General features: G+C 38.7%; 1 protein-coding gene across 5 annotated transcripts in view; it reads right to left on the reverse strand.

The window, feature by feature from the left end:
• CCDC141 (coiled-coil domain containing 141) overlaps positions 1 to 16,988 on the reverse strand; it is a 160,376-nt gene that overhangs the window by 76,450 nt on the left and 66,938 nt on the right. For all 5 annotated transcript variants that reach the window (XM_048870030.2, XM_048870029.2, XM_075117985.1 and 2 more), the window contains one exon: positions 9,893 to 10,087. In XM_048870030.2, the coding sequence (XP_048725987.2) occupies positions 9,893 to 10,087 (195 nt within the window). The remainder of the gene's footprint in view (positions 1 to 9,892; positions 10,088 to 16,988) is intronic.

The following is a 16,988-nucleotide window of genomic DNA, read 5'->3' on the forward strand; positions in this document are numbered from 1 at the left end:
GCAAATACCATTTTGCCAGAAAATTCCTGACCAGCTCTAACCAAATCCTGTCCCCTTTTATCTGAAATAATGATTCTGAAAACTGACTATAAATAGTGTTGCAGCATTCCATGCTGTTTTCCTTTTTATAGGCTTTTATATCTAATGTATCAAGCAGAGAGATCTGATTTTTTTCTCCAAGTCCTGTAAATTTAGACTGGGATCTTAACGTTCTTTCAGTTCATCCATTATAATCAATAATACAGACTATACAGGTCAAATTCTGTTCTCAGTTACTACTTTATGTTCCCAGACTAATACAGTGAGTATTCCCACTGTTCTCAATTTTTGCTGGCAAATTTTGTTTGCTGTGCAACACCATTATGTTCAAAATATTCAAAAACAGTGTATTAGGTCTATTATGATCTCTTCTATTGTGTTTCTCAGGTGGAGAACTTCCAACAGAATTAATTTCCCATTTAACATGTGCACAAAAGGAAAAAGAATAATATAATGGGAATGGAGAGGTGTATATTTGTTAAAAGGAAAATTAACTAACTAAATTGCATGTTTATACAATGCTCACCAAACTAAGGCCCTGATCCTGCAAACACACACATACTTAGCTTTATACAGGGGAACAGTCCCATTGGCTTTAACTGTCTGAAGAATGCTGCTGATTCAAGGTTTTAGAAAGAAGCAAGACAATTCCTGAAGGATTGTTTAATAAAAGAAACTACTTTTAAAAACATTATTTTAAAATATGTAGACTTCAAAGTGCAATATCTTAAAGCAAATAGACTTTGATACAGGCTAACGTTTTACTTGTTTGAAAGAGCTCTGCAAAGATTCTTAAAACATTTATGGAAGTGGAATGACATAAAAACAATGTACTGAATAAAATTTTTAAAAATAAAACTTCACAGAGATTTCTAAGAGCTATCTCAGCCAGACTGCTACAGCATATCATGCATGAACTAAAGAAGCAACTGAGACCAGTTCATAAGGTGCTGAGTCAATGGAGAAATGACAAGCCCTGATACTTGAATTCACCCAAACACCTAAGAGATAAGCTCTCCATCATCACTGAAGTTGAGGAAAATAGTGGACAAAAAGTTCTTGAAACTGAGGCAGTCTTGGAAAGACAAATGAGAGGGAACAAAAAAAGCAGCTCATTCCATAATGAAGAATGGAAAACACTAAATGCAAAACAGAAGATAAATTCACAGCATCAGAAGAAACCCACAGTAACAGAAGCAGCTTAGGCACAAAGCAAGCACCAACAAGGTGGTCAGAAACAGTCCTTCATCCTCAGCACTGCTGTGCAAGGAGATGCCATAATCAATCCTTAAGCTTCAGTTGGTGAGATAAAATTTTGTATAGGCACTGCCATGAAATTGAGTTAATTTTCTTACTGAAAATTATTTTAATGCAGTATTGAGATATTATAATAAACCTTAAGAGATGTATTAACAGTTTATCTTGTTTAACTCTGATTAGCAGGACAATGTATACCTGGAGATGTCGTGCAAACTGACTGAGGTGAAGGAATACAGAGCTACAGGAAGTGAGACTCACTCTTATAGACGGTTGGAACCTTCATCAAAAGGAGCGCAACAGAAAAGATTGCAATTGAACAAATACTGTTTTACTGCCTCTTTTCGACAATTTTCTTTGCAGAATGAACCATTCAACACTAATAAGTTGAAGTTACCATGATTTAATTAAGAAAACTCGCTATGAATAAACAATTCAATAACCTCTTGCCCCATCTGAAGGAAGTGAGAGTAGGTACTCAGGAGGCCCCTTGTCCTAAAATGTGAAATCCTTTTCACCTGTGCTTCACTACAAAGAAGTTCATTTGCCACTAGCTCAAAGCAATAATTAAGCACAGTTTGGGCACTCTAAAGACATATTCAAGATTCTTCTGCAGAACTGAGCACCTGGTATGGGCCCAGGAATCAATGGGATTTGCTTAGTGTTTGTAACAGGCTTTACATAAGGAATTTTATTCTTGAAGACCGTATTAAAGAGATTACATTTAGAGACCAAAAGGAAAGGTATACAGCACTCCAGAACAAACATAGGTAGTTAAAAAGGCAGAAGGAAACGGCCTCTCAACATCAGATTTTATGTAAGTATTGAGACCCTGTATAACTAATCAGCTGATATATTTGTTTCTTGGTAAAGATCAATGGGGGGAAATATAAAGTAAAGAATATATATTATCACTATCATGTTATATTTCTCAAGTTGGAATTTGAACAGAATGGCAGTGGGGTGGGTGACTTTTTTGAAAGAGGACCAGCTGAAAAATCAGTGGTCTCTGCAGATCCCTTACTAGCCAGATTTGAGTGCTGTAAGGGTCCCTCAGTCTGACTCATCCAGGCTGTCAGAGAATCCCACGGGGTTGCGCTGTCTGCATTGCCAACTCCATCTCATTAACTAGATCAAGTTATGGCTGCTATATAGAGATTCATATTTATCCCATGTTCAGTGTCAGTCACAAGTGGGAAGCCATGGTTCACTCACATTATCTGGGCTGATTGTTCCTTTTGTTCCTATACCCTTCCTATTCTGCTGTGGTTTCAAGAGCTTTGCAAATCCTTTAAATTAACTGCGCAAAAGCAACCTCTTGTGTCCATTGCAGTCTCTTTTCAAACATTAGCATTAACGTTAAACAGTTAGATTAGTAATAATTCACATATTCCTCTAGCTCCTTTAATTAAAGGACTTCATAGAGCTTAACAAACATTAATTAACCCTTGCAAGCCCCTAGGAGATGTGTAACATTTTATCCCTATTTTTGAGATAGGAAGAATGAGGCACGGACTGTTTAAGTGACTCCCATAAATGTTAGTGGCAAAGCTAAGAATAAAAACCCGGGTCCCATGATGCTTTGTGCTCAAGAGAAGATACAGAAGCTGTTTTGGTTAGTGAGAACTGCTGTATTACTTTTTATCCTCTTCCCACCTCAGCTGGTGGATGCAAATGTATTGTGCTATACAGGCCTGGAGAAGTGCAGAGGAAAAATACAAACATGAAATATCCAGAGTCTAAACGCATATGACAACCTTCAGGTAATTTGCAGTTGTTGTAGCCATGTTGGTCCCAGGATACTAGAGAGACATGGTGGTGAGGCAATGTCTTTTATTGGACCAACTTCTGTTGGTGAAACTGACAAACTTTCAAGCTACATAGAGCTCTTCTTCAGGTCCATGTGGACATTTGAAATGTGGACCTAAATATGATTCCCTAGAGTATGCTCAGATCAGTTGTATAACAGAAATCTGTCTACCCGACAGTTTTGTTCTGAATGTTGTCAGAGATTTGCACAAATATTTTACACTTGGGGAACTGAGACACAGAGAGATTAAAGCCAAATGTTTCCTCTAATTTGGAGCGCCCAATGAGAAACATGTCGGGCCTGATTTCTCAGAGTACTTATCATTTCTGTAGCATTTCAAGAAATGTAGCTGTTATAATCTAAAATGTTTCGACTGAGCATGTGTAAAGTGTGATTTTTCAACAGCTTATAAATTGGCAAAACTTGTGTAGATTTTCACAAATAGAAAGGGAAATCCTTGCCACAAAGGCCACCCCCCTGCCCAAACTGAAATCCCTGCTCCAGCGCATGGGGTCACTCGAACTTTTCGAATACAATAGGTTTTTAATCTGGGCAAAACAACTTATTCTTCCCTAGCATTTTTATTCTTGGAAATGGTGGAACTGTTTGGATGAAATAATAATTTAAAAAAAAGCAGATACCTGGCACCTAAAATTTCAGCCCAAACAGGTGTTATAAGCAACTGAAAAGAGCATCCTATAATGGGAAGTGTCCAGTAACCTTAATAATAGGTGACGCTACCAGCCGTGCCTATAATACACATGCCCACACAAACAGAAAAAGAAAAGAGGGAGAAAAACTAAATATGGTCTATTATCTCTGTCACACAGTAAAAACTGAGATCTCCCAAACTAGTGTTTGTAGAACCAGAGACAATCATCCAAAGGACAAATGTTTCACTTTCCTGGATTTTAACTAAAAGAGACAGAGTTAATAATAGCCTGCTGTACGGCAGAATCAGAGACAATATCAGCCGTGAAAATGTATAACCACTTAGGAAAACCATTCAAGATCTGTTTATACTGCCCTTTGTTACTGGAGTAATTCCAATGCTTATTTTACCTGCAAGCAACATAGATGGAGAGAAAATAATCAGCTTACACCACTGTAGACACAATGACTGCATTGACTATGATGACTGAAAATAAATTAAAGGGAGCTGTCATACAGTAGTCTATCATCAAACAAACCAACCATCCGTGCACTTGAAGTAACTAGTAGAAAGATATGCATGTAAAAAAATCCAAAATAAGTTCCCAATCTTGCTTCAGGACCTGCTAGTGCAAGCCAGTGTGCCTGGAAAGAGTCCAGGTGAAGTAAGTGGGACTTTACAGGAATCCTTATGAACAGATCCTTATGCAAAATTGAGTCCTAAATTGCTAACTGTATATAATCCTCTCAAAATACCCAGAATGGAATAATCCAATCTATGAACAACCTTTGCTTAGTTTTAGAAGTTCTTGAGTACCACATAGTGCCACAGGTTGCTAGTGGTGAAGGTTTCTGAAAGATTCTATAAGCAGCCAAAAGGCGTTCAGGTGGGGATTTCGGGGTGGACAGTTCTCATTTGTGGAACTTGCTCATTCTGACAGGTTTATGCACAGCACAAGATTTCTCAGCAAAGCTCAGCTATAACTTGGTCCAAGCCTTTGGAGGTTTTTATCCTATACGGTAAGCAGCAATTATTGACAAGGTTAGGACTAAATAAGCAGATGGAGTTTCCACCCTGCCTTTGAAGAGGGTATACGCACACTATACATAGTTGTAACTTATCCCCTTCCTAAGGTTAGGCTTTATTATTAACAACAAAAGCAGAGTATAAACCTCAGCCTGAGCTTTCTCCTCAAAGCTTGGCTGTTCCTAAGGCTTTCTCGGCAGGATCTCCTCTGTCTCACCAGTATACTTCAGTATACTCTGCTTGGATCCAGTGAGATCCATCTGCTAGTATGACTCAACCGTAATTTCACTGCTCCATCATGCTGAGTTCAAGCACCTGACATCAAGGATACGTCAAAACTGAAGAACTGTCATCCTGTGACACACTTTTCTCCCTAGAGCAATGCCCAGGATTTACTCTCCGGTTTAATTTCTTCTGAGCAACCCATTCATGACCCAGTAACCAAAGTCTCATGTTACTACCAAATGATCTGACCTCTTCATTACCTCCAGCAATCATTTTTTTCATGGCCATGGGCAAGTTCAATGCACCTCATACTTCTGTGGAGCCCATGGGGGAACAATTTTTTTTTTATCTCATGCCAAGACAGAGGTAGGTGGGAGTCAGCCAATCTGAATCCTACTCCTCAGGGAATTAAAAACAAGCAGTATTGTCTAGGAGTCCCCATCGATGTAGGTGACCTAAATGGGTTCGATTCTGTCTAAGCCCTCCTGCAATGAAGTCTGGATACATCCTGAGCCCCATTAGCCAGATACTGTTGCCACCTCTAGCCTGCCTGGAGCCCTGGACCTCAGGATCTCTGCAGTAGCACACATTTCACCGTAACTACACTCTATGGAATGACAGAATTGTTGCATGTACTCCTGTTGACCAGTGAAACAGAGAATGAGATAGGTACATATCTTTTCTTTTTAGTTAAGAATAGTTGCATGGAAAAATTGCATAACACAATGCACATTATGAATACAGCTCTATCACTGTTAACTCTTGCAGCATCATTTACTTTTCACAAAGGCAGGCCATTCTCCCAACCACTGCACATATGACAAGCCACACATCCATCCCCAACCTTCTGTTCATTCACTATATTCATTCATTTCAGTGTGAAAGATTAATGTGGAAAAACAACAACAAAATTAGCAAAAATGACAAGAGATTTACAAAATGTAATTAAAATCAATGTCTGCAAACAACAACATGGGCAAGATATCTGTGAGCATGGACAACACTCCTGTCTCTAGAGCCATTTTTGGCTTTTTGGAAAACAAATATGAAAAAATCCAAATGTCGTACAGAAGGGAATCCAAATGTGAGGACCTGTGTATGTCTTTACACCCCCTAACCTCTCCACTTCATGGTCACTGTTCATTTAAGTACCTGGTGCTTCAGATTCACTTTGAGTCACTCATATTAAAAACTGTATTTTATTTTTTTAAATTCTTTGATCCGTCTTAGTTCTTCCCTGATCCTGCCTCTGTCTTTCCTAGCTGCCCTCCCTGCGTCAAGATCTTTTGACTATAAAGGAAGATATTCCCTGGACACATCCTCTGCCTCGGTCTACTGCCATCTGGCTCTTCCCAGTGTTTTTGCTCTCAGGAAAGCTCTAGGGCTTGTTCCAATTGTTTCTCTGTATCTGTTTAGTCACGACTAATTACAATACTGAAATAGGAGCGGGGATTTCATTAACTATGTTTTTTTTAAATAAAGCAACATGTACAACTATTTGTTTATTTTTAATTACATCCATTAGAGTCTCTGGGAGTGTGTACAATCAATACTAAATCATAACTTACAACACGCACAAACCTGACAAAAACGTCAACTAAAATACAAAAATAAAATTCCTCTCATTCAAGCTGCCATCCTCAGATAAAAAGCTGAACTGGAATAGCTAAGTTTTGCAACACATCCTGAAGGATAACAAAACTGGGCTTCACTGGACCACAAGGAGGAGTGAATTCCAGAACACAGCCTCCACAACTGAGAGCACCTTGCCTCCAATCCCCTCCCAGATATCAAATCAGGAGACTTGTAGCTAGAATGACCTAGATGATTTTAAATGTTGGGATGATACATAGGAAAAGAGATGTTCTCCAGAACCATACTAGCTAGAACCATACTATGTATGGCTTTATATATAATGATATATATGATTTGCACTAGAAAACAAACCGGTAGCCCAAAGTCTATAAAGTGCAAGTGTAAAATGGTCCATACCAGAAGTACAGCTAAAGAAGAGTATGATCCTTCAAACATTTACTTATTTAACTCAATGGGACTAGTATGGTTTGTAAAGATACTCATGTAAGTAAATGTTTGTAGGATTTCCCCCTACATGAGCAGCCTCATTGTGCCTTACTTGTCCTCTCCTGGGGTCTTCAGAGGGTAGCCCAACATAAAAACCATTGCAGAAATTCAAACTGGAAGTGACCAAAGAACAAACAACTGGGGAAGAGTAGACATGTATGAGAAAAGGCAGCAAGACACACATAGGCAACTGTGTCTTTGCTTGTGTTTGTGAAGTACCTAGCACAGTCAAAAAATACAAAATAATAATAATAGTTCAAGCCAATCCAGGTTTAGATTTGATCACACAAGGTCACAAAGGCCAAGGGTTGTGATGCATGTGAATATTTTCTGAACTAGGGTCTGGTCCTTCAGTCACTTGTGCAAGTAGCCTTTACTCATGTGAATAATCTCATTGGTTTAAATGAAACTATGCATGAGCAAGGATTACTTACACGAGTAAGGGTTTGCAGGATCAGGTCCTCTACATACTGGGTCCCAATCCTGCTTCTACTGAAGTCAATGGGACATTTACCTTTTACTTCAGTGACAGCAGGATCAGGCCCATTGTGTGCAAGAAGAGATAGCAGTTTTGGAGGTTTTTAATAATTTTAATTCTAATTTTAATTCAATGCATTTTATATATATATATGAAAACCAAGAGAATGGGTTATAGGTTAAAATACAGATGTGATAATAGCACCCCCTGGTGCTCAAAATATAAATAACCATGGACAAAAGTCCTTTTTTAGTTCACTGTGCATTTATATGGATTTTTTTTTAACAGGGTGGATATAAATGTTATTGGAAATAGCCGTCTTCTAAGGCTTCTGTAAACAATTTGTGGAAAAAATACAAAACTATGTTATCAAAAGGTTGCATCTATGGGCACCTTAAAATAAACACATTTGTGTGCGTATACACACACACACTCTCTCTTAAATGACATTTTGTATTTAGATAGTGCCTTTTAACCAAGAATGTTAAGCAAGAACAAGTATCAATGGATGAAGACCCAATGCCACTGTGAAGGTACTCTTTTCTCCATCTGTGAAATGGGGCCACAGAGAGAGACTGTATGTTTTCAAAAGTGGCACCAAAAATTGCCAACGATGGAGAATCCATCACAGCACTTGCTAAGTGGTTAATGAACTCTGTTAAAAAAATTGCACCTCATTTCCAGCTTGTACCTCATGTCTAGCTTCAGCTTCCAGTGACTGGATCTTATTATACATTTGTCTGTGAGACTGAAGAGCCCTCTATTATCAAATTTCAGTTCCCCATGCAGATACTGTACTAATAGACTGTGATCAAGTGACCCCTTAATCTTCTCTTTGTTAAAATAAACAAACTGAGTTCCTTTAACCCAGGGCCAGCCAAAGGGTAGGTGATCAGGGCAGTTCCAGTGGATGCTAAATCAGCATCTGAGAGGGTGACACATTGCTCAGCTGCTTATTTATGTACTTATTTACCTATTTTATTTATGTGCTTGGCCAAACTGCACTCCAGCCTTCTTTTTATCCTCAGCTGGTGAATGTGCACACATGTGTGGGCGTCTAACGTGGCTGGCAGAACAGCGATGGCCAGCCATGCATAAGCCTTTTGCTAGAAGGCATCAATCAATCATTATCATAACTCTTCTCAGAACCCTCTCCAATTTATCAACATCCTTCTTGAACTATGGACACAAGAAGTAGACATAGCATCCAGCAGTGGTCGCACTGCTGCCAAACACAGAGTAATGTAACCTCCCTACTTCTACTTGATATTCCCATTTATTCATCCAAAGATCACATTAGCCTTTCTGGCCAAAGAATTACACTGGGGACTCATGTTCAGCTGATTATCCACCATGTCCCCCAAGTCTTTTTCAGAGTCAAGGTCTAGTGATTAGGGCACGAATCTTGGAATTGATGATGATTCCCTTCACTTCCTCAGACTTCCTGTGTGACTAACCTTGGCAAGTCACTTAGCCTCTCTTTATCTTAGTTCCCCTCTGTAAAATGGAGACAAATTACTTCCCTGTCTCACAGGATGCTGTACAGATATACATTCAAGACTGTGAAGTGCTTTGAGATCTACTGATGCAGTGCGCTATACAAGAACCTGGTGGTCCTGGTTCCCAGGATGGATTCCCCCATCCTGTAAATATGGCCGGTATTCTTTGTTCCTAAATGTGTGACTTTACATTTGGCCATAATAAAACATATATTTGTCTGCTTGCACCCAGCTTACCAAGCAACCCGAATCACTCTGTATCCATGACCTGTTCTTTTCATTATTTACCACTCTCCCAATCTTTGTGTAATCTGCAAACTTTATCAGTAGTGATTTAATATTTTCTCCCAGTTTATTGATAAAAGTATTAAATACAGCAGGGCCAAAACCTGATCCCTGTGGAACATACCTTTTCAGTGGTGATTCCCCACTTACAATTACATTTTGAGACTTATCAGTTAGCCAGTCTTTAATCAATTCAATCTGTGCCATCCTGATTTTCCACCTTTCTAGTTTCTTAATCAGAATGTCATGTGGTACCAAATCAAATTCTCTACAGATATCTCTGTATATTACAACAACGTTACCTTCATCAACCAAATCTCATTAAAAAAAATCAAGTCAGTTTGTCAAGATCTATTTTCTATAAACCCATGATGATTGGCACTAATTATATTTTCCTCCTTTAATTCTTAATTGAGTCCCATATCAGCTATTCCATTATTGTGTCCATTAATTTGCACACTCCCTTGCATACCAGACTTCAAGAACAAAGTAGCAGTCATATGATCAGATTATAATTATAGACTTGGCCTCTAACTAACCATGTTAGCAGCATTAAAGAAGTCATTGGCCTCTTGTAACAAGGTTTTCCTTTCTTCCATACGATGGCACAACTCTTCTTGCAACAGATTTATTTTCTGATTTGAAAGCTTCAGATGTTCCTTTTCTGCGTAGTCCTCTGAAAACAGAATCTTGAGTGCTTCTGCTTTTAATTTTTCCACAGTGGAATTCCATTCCTAGAAGGAAAAGTACTGATTTAATTAACTCCATGTATCTAAAATGATCCAAAGGAAACTGTTGCATAGTAACATATTACAGTTATTGGCAAATATACTGATTTAATTTTATATGAGTGAAGGTTATAGCCAACTAAAACAGAATTTCTCTCCAATGATTTCTGAGCAAAATGACTGCTTTAATGAATACGAGTCTAGTGGCAAAATTGCCAGAGGATGGTCCCACAAGCAAAAGTAGTATAGACTACCTACAGCATGCCCACTGGGCAAATTGGTCTGGATAAAATAAAAAGCAGTCCCAACCACACAGAAACCTGACTTGTTTTGATAATGAACACTTCTAATCCCTGCTAAGGGCCAGTTCAGACCACACTGCCATTGCAGGCTATTTGGGGGCCTCATCCCGCCAAAGACAAACTGAAATGTTGCCATAATGCTCGGTGTTCATGCTTCAGTGCCACATGGTAGGGTGTATATTAACTATTTTTGCTGAGAGCTCTGTGATGAATGATCATTTGAGTCAGGATGCTACCCCATTTATCATGGCCTGGAAGGGACACATCACAGGTTCCTCTCCAATGGCCTCCATCAACTATTGCCCCATTCCAACTCCACAAACACACATGCCAGTTTTATTCTTTAAACATAAAACTTAGGCAAAACATCCAAACAAAGAAGCTCCTCCACCCATCGTGGGTTACCGATCCCACGGCACAACCTTCCTTTCAATCCCCCTGCTGCAGGGCCTGCTGCCGAAGCCCATCTCTCCCCTTTTATAATCACTTTGAGCTCTTCTCCAGCTCTTCCTGAGAAGTAAACAGGGCTGGCAGGCTCCAGGCCGTCAAAGGGGCAGACCATCCTGTTACAAGCACTTTTCATCCATAGATCTCAAAGCACTTTGCAGAGTGAAGTAAGCACTATCCCCATTTCACAGACAGGAAAACTTATTCTGAGGCACAGAGTTGTTAAGTGCCTTTCCCAAAGGTGCACAGAAAGTCCATAGCAGAGCCAGGAATAGATGCTTGTTTGTTTACAGACATATCTATAGCACTCATTACTATAGTATCAGAACACTAGAACTGGGTTCTGATTAAACATTTTTCATTGGTGAATGCAGATGCATCAAAACTGTTGGACCAATGCAAGTTTGTGTGGACACTGCCTACATGCAGAAGTTCCACTGATTTAATAACAGCGGGCTGCCAGATCGACTATAGTTTAGGGCTAAACCAGCTTTCTATTTAAAGCTTGACTCTAAGTGCTTTGAAATCTATGTAGTTACTTGGATTGCCTTGAAATGTAAATCAGTTTAAAAAACAATTTAGTTAATCCAGTGTAAACCCATATCAACATCTTATATCTATTTTAAAATGATTACATTGGCCTAGCTTTTGCTGTGAAGTTACTGATGCACGATATACACCAGATTTAAAGCATTATAGAAATGCCCCCACAGGGTTTAAACTTATTCAACTTTCTCATTTAGACAAGTTCTTCACTTAAATTTTTCTACCTATGGTAAATTCCCTCATTTCCATCTTAATCCTAACTGACATTTTTAATTTTAAAAGGGGCATTTTGGTTTTCATATGCAATGTAAATTGAAAGCAATATCTTATTTTAAAAGGGTAAAGGAAAAAAATGTTCCACCATTCTTGATTTCAATAGTACTTCCTGTTTCAGTACTAATGTTTTGTGGTTTGTTTTTGAATGGACAATCTATTAAAAAAATCAATAAAAACATTTATTTCATCTACTGTTGTTCCTGTCAACATTTGACATTAGAAACCTATTGTGTTATTCAAAACAAAATCAATATCTATTATTATGCTGCAAACCCTCCTGCCTTAATTAGCATCTTTCTGCTACTTTTTCTGTGAATGAATTAAATACATTTTGAAACAAGAAAAGAGAGTTTTTCTGTTGCAGTTTCTCCCACTACAAGGAGAAAGAAAGAAAGAAATGTTTGTGTAGACTGACAAATATTCTAAAGTGAGATATGACAAAGGAAAATGGGTTTTTCAGAAAATGCTGTGGTGTATACACATGGCACAATAATGGCATATGGCTCTGTTTTTTCCAAGGGTGCTCAAAAAATGCTGGGAATTTGGCTCTCTTTCTAATCTGTATTTTATTTTTTAGTGAAATAAGTGTTAGTGAAAGATGCTGTGTTGATAGGCTGTCAGAAATAATCTGATAATTTACAGAACAGTTATAATATAAGCAGCCCTAGCGTAAGCTTCTTCACACTATCCCATTCCACTGCCTTAAACCTGTCCCTAAGGTACAGGGATGAGGAGTTTAGCCTGCGTACTTCCATTCATTCCTTGACCTCTTTTCTGAGGCTGTCCATTGTTGTGGCAATGGCTTTGTGATAGAAACTTGTTCAAAGAGATCAGCAGCTAATTTTACATAGGCCATCAAATAGTGATGAAGGTAGTAACTTTCACTCACTACTGACTTGGGCTGGATTTGGACCAGCAACTAAGTGAAAGGCTTCCTCCAATCCCCTGAAATATCCAGTCCTCTTCTTACTTGTTTATAAAACGTCAAGCCTACTTAAGATAGATCGGTGTTGATAAATGCAAGGTAATTCACACTGAAAGGAGTATCTGAACTACTCATACACCTTACTGGATTCTAAATTAACTGGAACAACTTGGGAAACAGACCTGGGCGTCATTGTGGACAGCTCAATAATGCTCAATATGCAGCTGCAGCCAAAGATGCAAACAAAATGTTCAGAGGCATAAAGAATAGGATGGAAAATATGAATGAAATTTTATCATGTCACTGTATCCTCTCTCTTCGAATACTATATTTTGTTCTGCTCACCCTATCTCAATAAAAGCAGAGGGGGTTCAGAGATGGGTAACAAAAATAATTAGAAAAATATGGAGGGAAAATCCAGATAAAGAGAGAATGAAAAGATTGTGACAGTTTCGTTTACAGAAGGGACTAATATGAGGGGACACAACAAGTATATATAAAATAATCAATGGTAGAGAGGAAGCAAATTGGGTTCTCCTATTTACACTTTCTTATAAAACAAGAACAAGGTGACATTCAATGATAAATGGAATATTTTTACTTGGACAATTAGCTTGTTGTTCTCACTGCCACACGATATTATTGAGACCAAGAGTTTAGTGGGATTCAAAAAAAGACCAAGAGTTTAGTGGGATTCACACATTTAAATGGATACAGAGTTACAAGGGATTTGGAAGGGGAAAAAAAAACATTTGTAAGAGATATGCGCTCTCATGCTTCACCAGCCTCTAACTGAGGGGATTAGGAAGAAACTTCTCTCTGGATAGGTTATCCCATTTCTACCCACTTTAGGGTTTCTTGCACCTTCCTCTGAAGCCACAGTAATGGCCTCAGAGACAGGACTGGACTTGCTTGATCCAGTATGTCAATTCCCATGTTCTTATATAACCAAAGTCCAGATGATACCTATACGTGGAAGAACCCATGTGGGGGACAGGAGTATTTGTAAAAAGAAACTTTGCAGTGTGTGCAACAAACTCTGCAACTGGGGTGAGTGTCGTCTTCCCTTCCTCTACAGAAGAATCAGAAAGCTCGGCCCCAAGAACCTGAGATCTCAGGAAATCTGCTGAAGACATGGGTCATCTGCAGAGTGACCTTGTATCTCTGCATAGAATCTGGGGACCAGTGCCACCTAATCATAGAACACCCCTCCACAGCCTGCAGCTGACCCATGGAAAAGTTCATATAACCATAGGTTGTATTAGTTTTACAGCGGAATGGCTGCTATTTTCTGAAGTGGGGAGGAAGACAAGGCACGTACATTACAACTGGTTGAAAATTTTCCAACAGAACATTTTGCTGTTGGAAAATGCAAGTTTGCTGACAGCAAAATGTATGACAGAAACATGTCAATTTTTGATATTTTATTTAGAACAAAAGCCCCTCCCCCAGCATTAGATAATATCAACACCTTCTGTTCAGACATTTCCAGAATGGAACATTTTTATTTTTTGTTTCAAAAATTGGAATTAAATGTTTTGAACAATTCCAAATGAATTTTTTCCCCCAGAATTTCATTTTTCAGGAAATTTTGAAATGTTTATTTTCATTTTATTCTGAAACAGACAAAAATTTCTAACTCAGGGAATGTCTCACTTAACAGAAAATTTGATTCCTGCTTTGCTGAAACATACATGTACCCTCTCCCCAGGTTTCCTCACTCCTGCAAACTTGGCCTCACAGCATGAGCTATAAGGGATAGTGTGCCCAAAGGGCAGTCCTCTCATCCATACAAGAACCCTCAGAGCACAGTCTGGTCCTAGGTTGTTAGTGTCCAGTTTTGCTCTACAGGAGGACCACACACAAGCATCCCTGGCGCAAACTGAGCTCATTATTTTTAAATACACCCATTCTGTACCCTAGACAATATGGCTGTTTTTGGATTATTCATGTCCCTTTTCCATTTACATGTGCCACCAGGGAATTGTTTAAAATTGCACAATTCCCCCACCCTTCTCAGAAATACCATGCAAATAGTGCAGAACTTTGGACCCTAGAATTGGACCTTTTCAGGTCCCCAGACAAAAAAGAAAGGGATTAATATCTGGGGACAAAAGACAACAATCCATTCAATTGGCCTGCGATTGATATAAAATTGTATTGCAAAATCTGTTACTTGCTTTTTTTAAAAAAAGCTCTGTACAGGAAGCAATAACCTTTAGTATGTATATTTTACCAGTTAAGGGAACACTGAAATATATTCTCTAAAGTAAGACTTTTCTTTCATAAAATCATGACTTTGTCCCTCATCTCTAACTTCTGCTTGGCAAAAATGAGAATTTCAAGACTGCCTACATTCTATTGTTCTTTGTACATTTCCTTTTTTATTGAAAGGAATTGTTTTTGTTTTACAAAACAGAAGGCACAGTCCCTGTGCAGATAGAGGGCACAGACCCTTACATATATTGCACTCTAATGGGTCTACTTGTATGAATAAATGCTGCAGGATTTGCTTCATAGGGCCACTCCTGTGAGATACTCAATTCCACCAGCTCCCATCAACTGCAGGTACTGACTGCATTTTATGATGAGATCCTACATGACCTTTCATTTATATTTCAACATACTGATATCGGAATAGATAGTGTGAATTAATTTAGAAAACAACAATGAAATACATTCCTATGAAGCTAGCATCCGTTAACAGGGCCTGCCCTAGTGGCATTAGTAAGGGTAAAGTGCCAAGAAAGTTCAGCAGCAGATGTTTTTGCTGATTTTGTAATGGAAGAAATAGTTAGATCTCAAAATAAAAATAAAATATTACTTTTGCAAGAACAAATGATATTTTCCTAATGCAATAGCATGGACTCTGCTTATGATTAGCTCAGATATGATAAACTCTACTTACAGAGAGGTGCAATGAATGTTCTAAATTGTTTCAGTGCATTGTGATGAGTAAGTTACAACTCCAGCTAGTGAGGCTCTGGTTATAAGGAAATGACTCCACTTACAGTGAAATGACTGCACTGTAGCTGGCTTTCGCTAGAATAACATTCATACCTTTGCCTTCATTGTTGGTTGCCCAATATTCACCTTCTAGATGATTTTTAGGCAACAGTTGATTTATTTGAAGAACCACATTAAACATGTGCCTCTTTTACACCTAAAACAGTTTATGCTTTAACCTTTCAGTCAAACTGAAAATGGCAATTTATTGCAATAATTAAACATTTTAAAAGAATTCCATACATATTACATCCCTGGACACTTTCTAAAGGCATTAAATGTAGCTAGATCCATTTGATAGCCTATATGATTTTGTGATGATCAGGTTCCAGCTCATGCCAAGGTCTCCATCTCTCAACTGAACAATATATATGACAAATTGACAAATATATGGCCGGAATCAGTCTAGCTCTTATCTGTGTTAGTATTGTTAAAATATGTATTAGAATTATAAAAATGAGTTTAGTGCTTAGATTTTCCTGAAGGCTTGTGAGTTGCTGTATGCATTAATCTCACTTATAACAACACATGTATCCCACATTGTAAGGTAATATTTGAGCAGTTGTATTGTGAGCCTCTGATTGTGTGTAAATCACCGGACATAAGAGAGACATTATTTAAAGTGAAGGGAGGATCTTCAATAGAAGAACATAAGAATGACCATACTGGGTCAGACCAAAGGTCCATCTAGCCCAGTATCCTGAATTCCGACAGTGGCCAATGCCAGGTGCCCCGGAGGGAATGAACAGAACAGGTAATGTTAGATGAGGTGGGATCTGAGTTACTACAGAGAATTCTTTCCTGGGCATCTGGCTGGTGAATCTTGCCCATATGCTCAGGGTTCAGCTGATCACCATATTTGGGGTCGGGAAGGAATTTTCCTCCAGGGCAGATTGGAAAAGGCCCTGGAAGTTTTTCGCCTTCCTCTGTAGCATGGGGCACGGGTCACTTGATGGAGGATTCTCTGCTCCTTGAAGTCTTTAAACCATGATTTGAGGACTTCAATAGCTCAGACATAGGTGAGAGGTTTATCGCAGGAATGGGTGAGAGAGATTCTGTGGCCTGCATTGTGCAGGAGGTCAGACTAGATGATCATAATGGTCCCTTCTGACCTTAATATCTATGAATCTAGGTAATCATCAAGTGATCCAGGTGTTATGCCTGTCCCAAAAGGAAAGGTCCACTGATACCAGACAGACTGTTGTGGAATGTTGCAACTGGAATTTCCCTATGTACTGTCAACAAGAGGACAAAAGACTTTTGTTATTTTGCCTTCTTCCCAATGAAGATGAGTCATGCAAGTGTACTTCTCCTATCAGCTGAGCTTGCCGCTCAGAGCACATGATAGGAGGGGAAATAAAACAATAAAGAACTAATTATCTCTCTTGGGCGTGGACTCTGGGAG

The sequence above is a fragment of the Caretta caretta genome, chromosome 11 (assembly GCF_965140235.1).
Source record: "Caretta caretta isolate rCarCar2 chromosome 11, rCarCar1.hap1, whole genome shotgun sequence".
Taxonomy (NCBI): Eukaryota; Metazoa; Chordata; order Testudines; family Cheloniidae; genus Caretta; species Caretta caretta.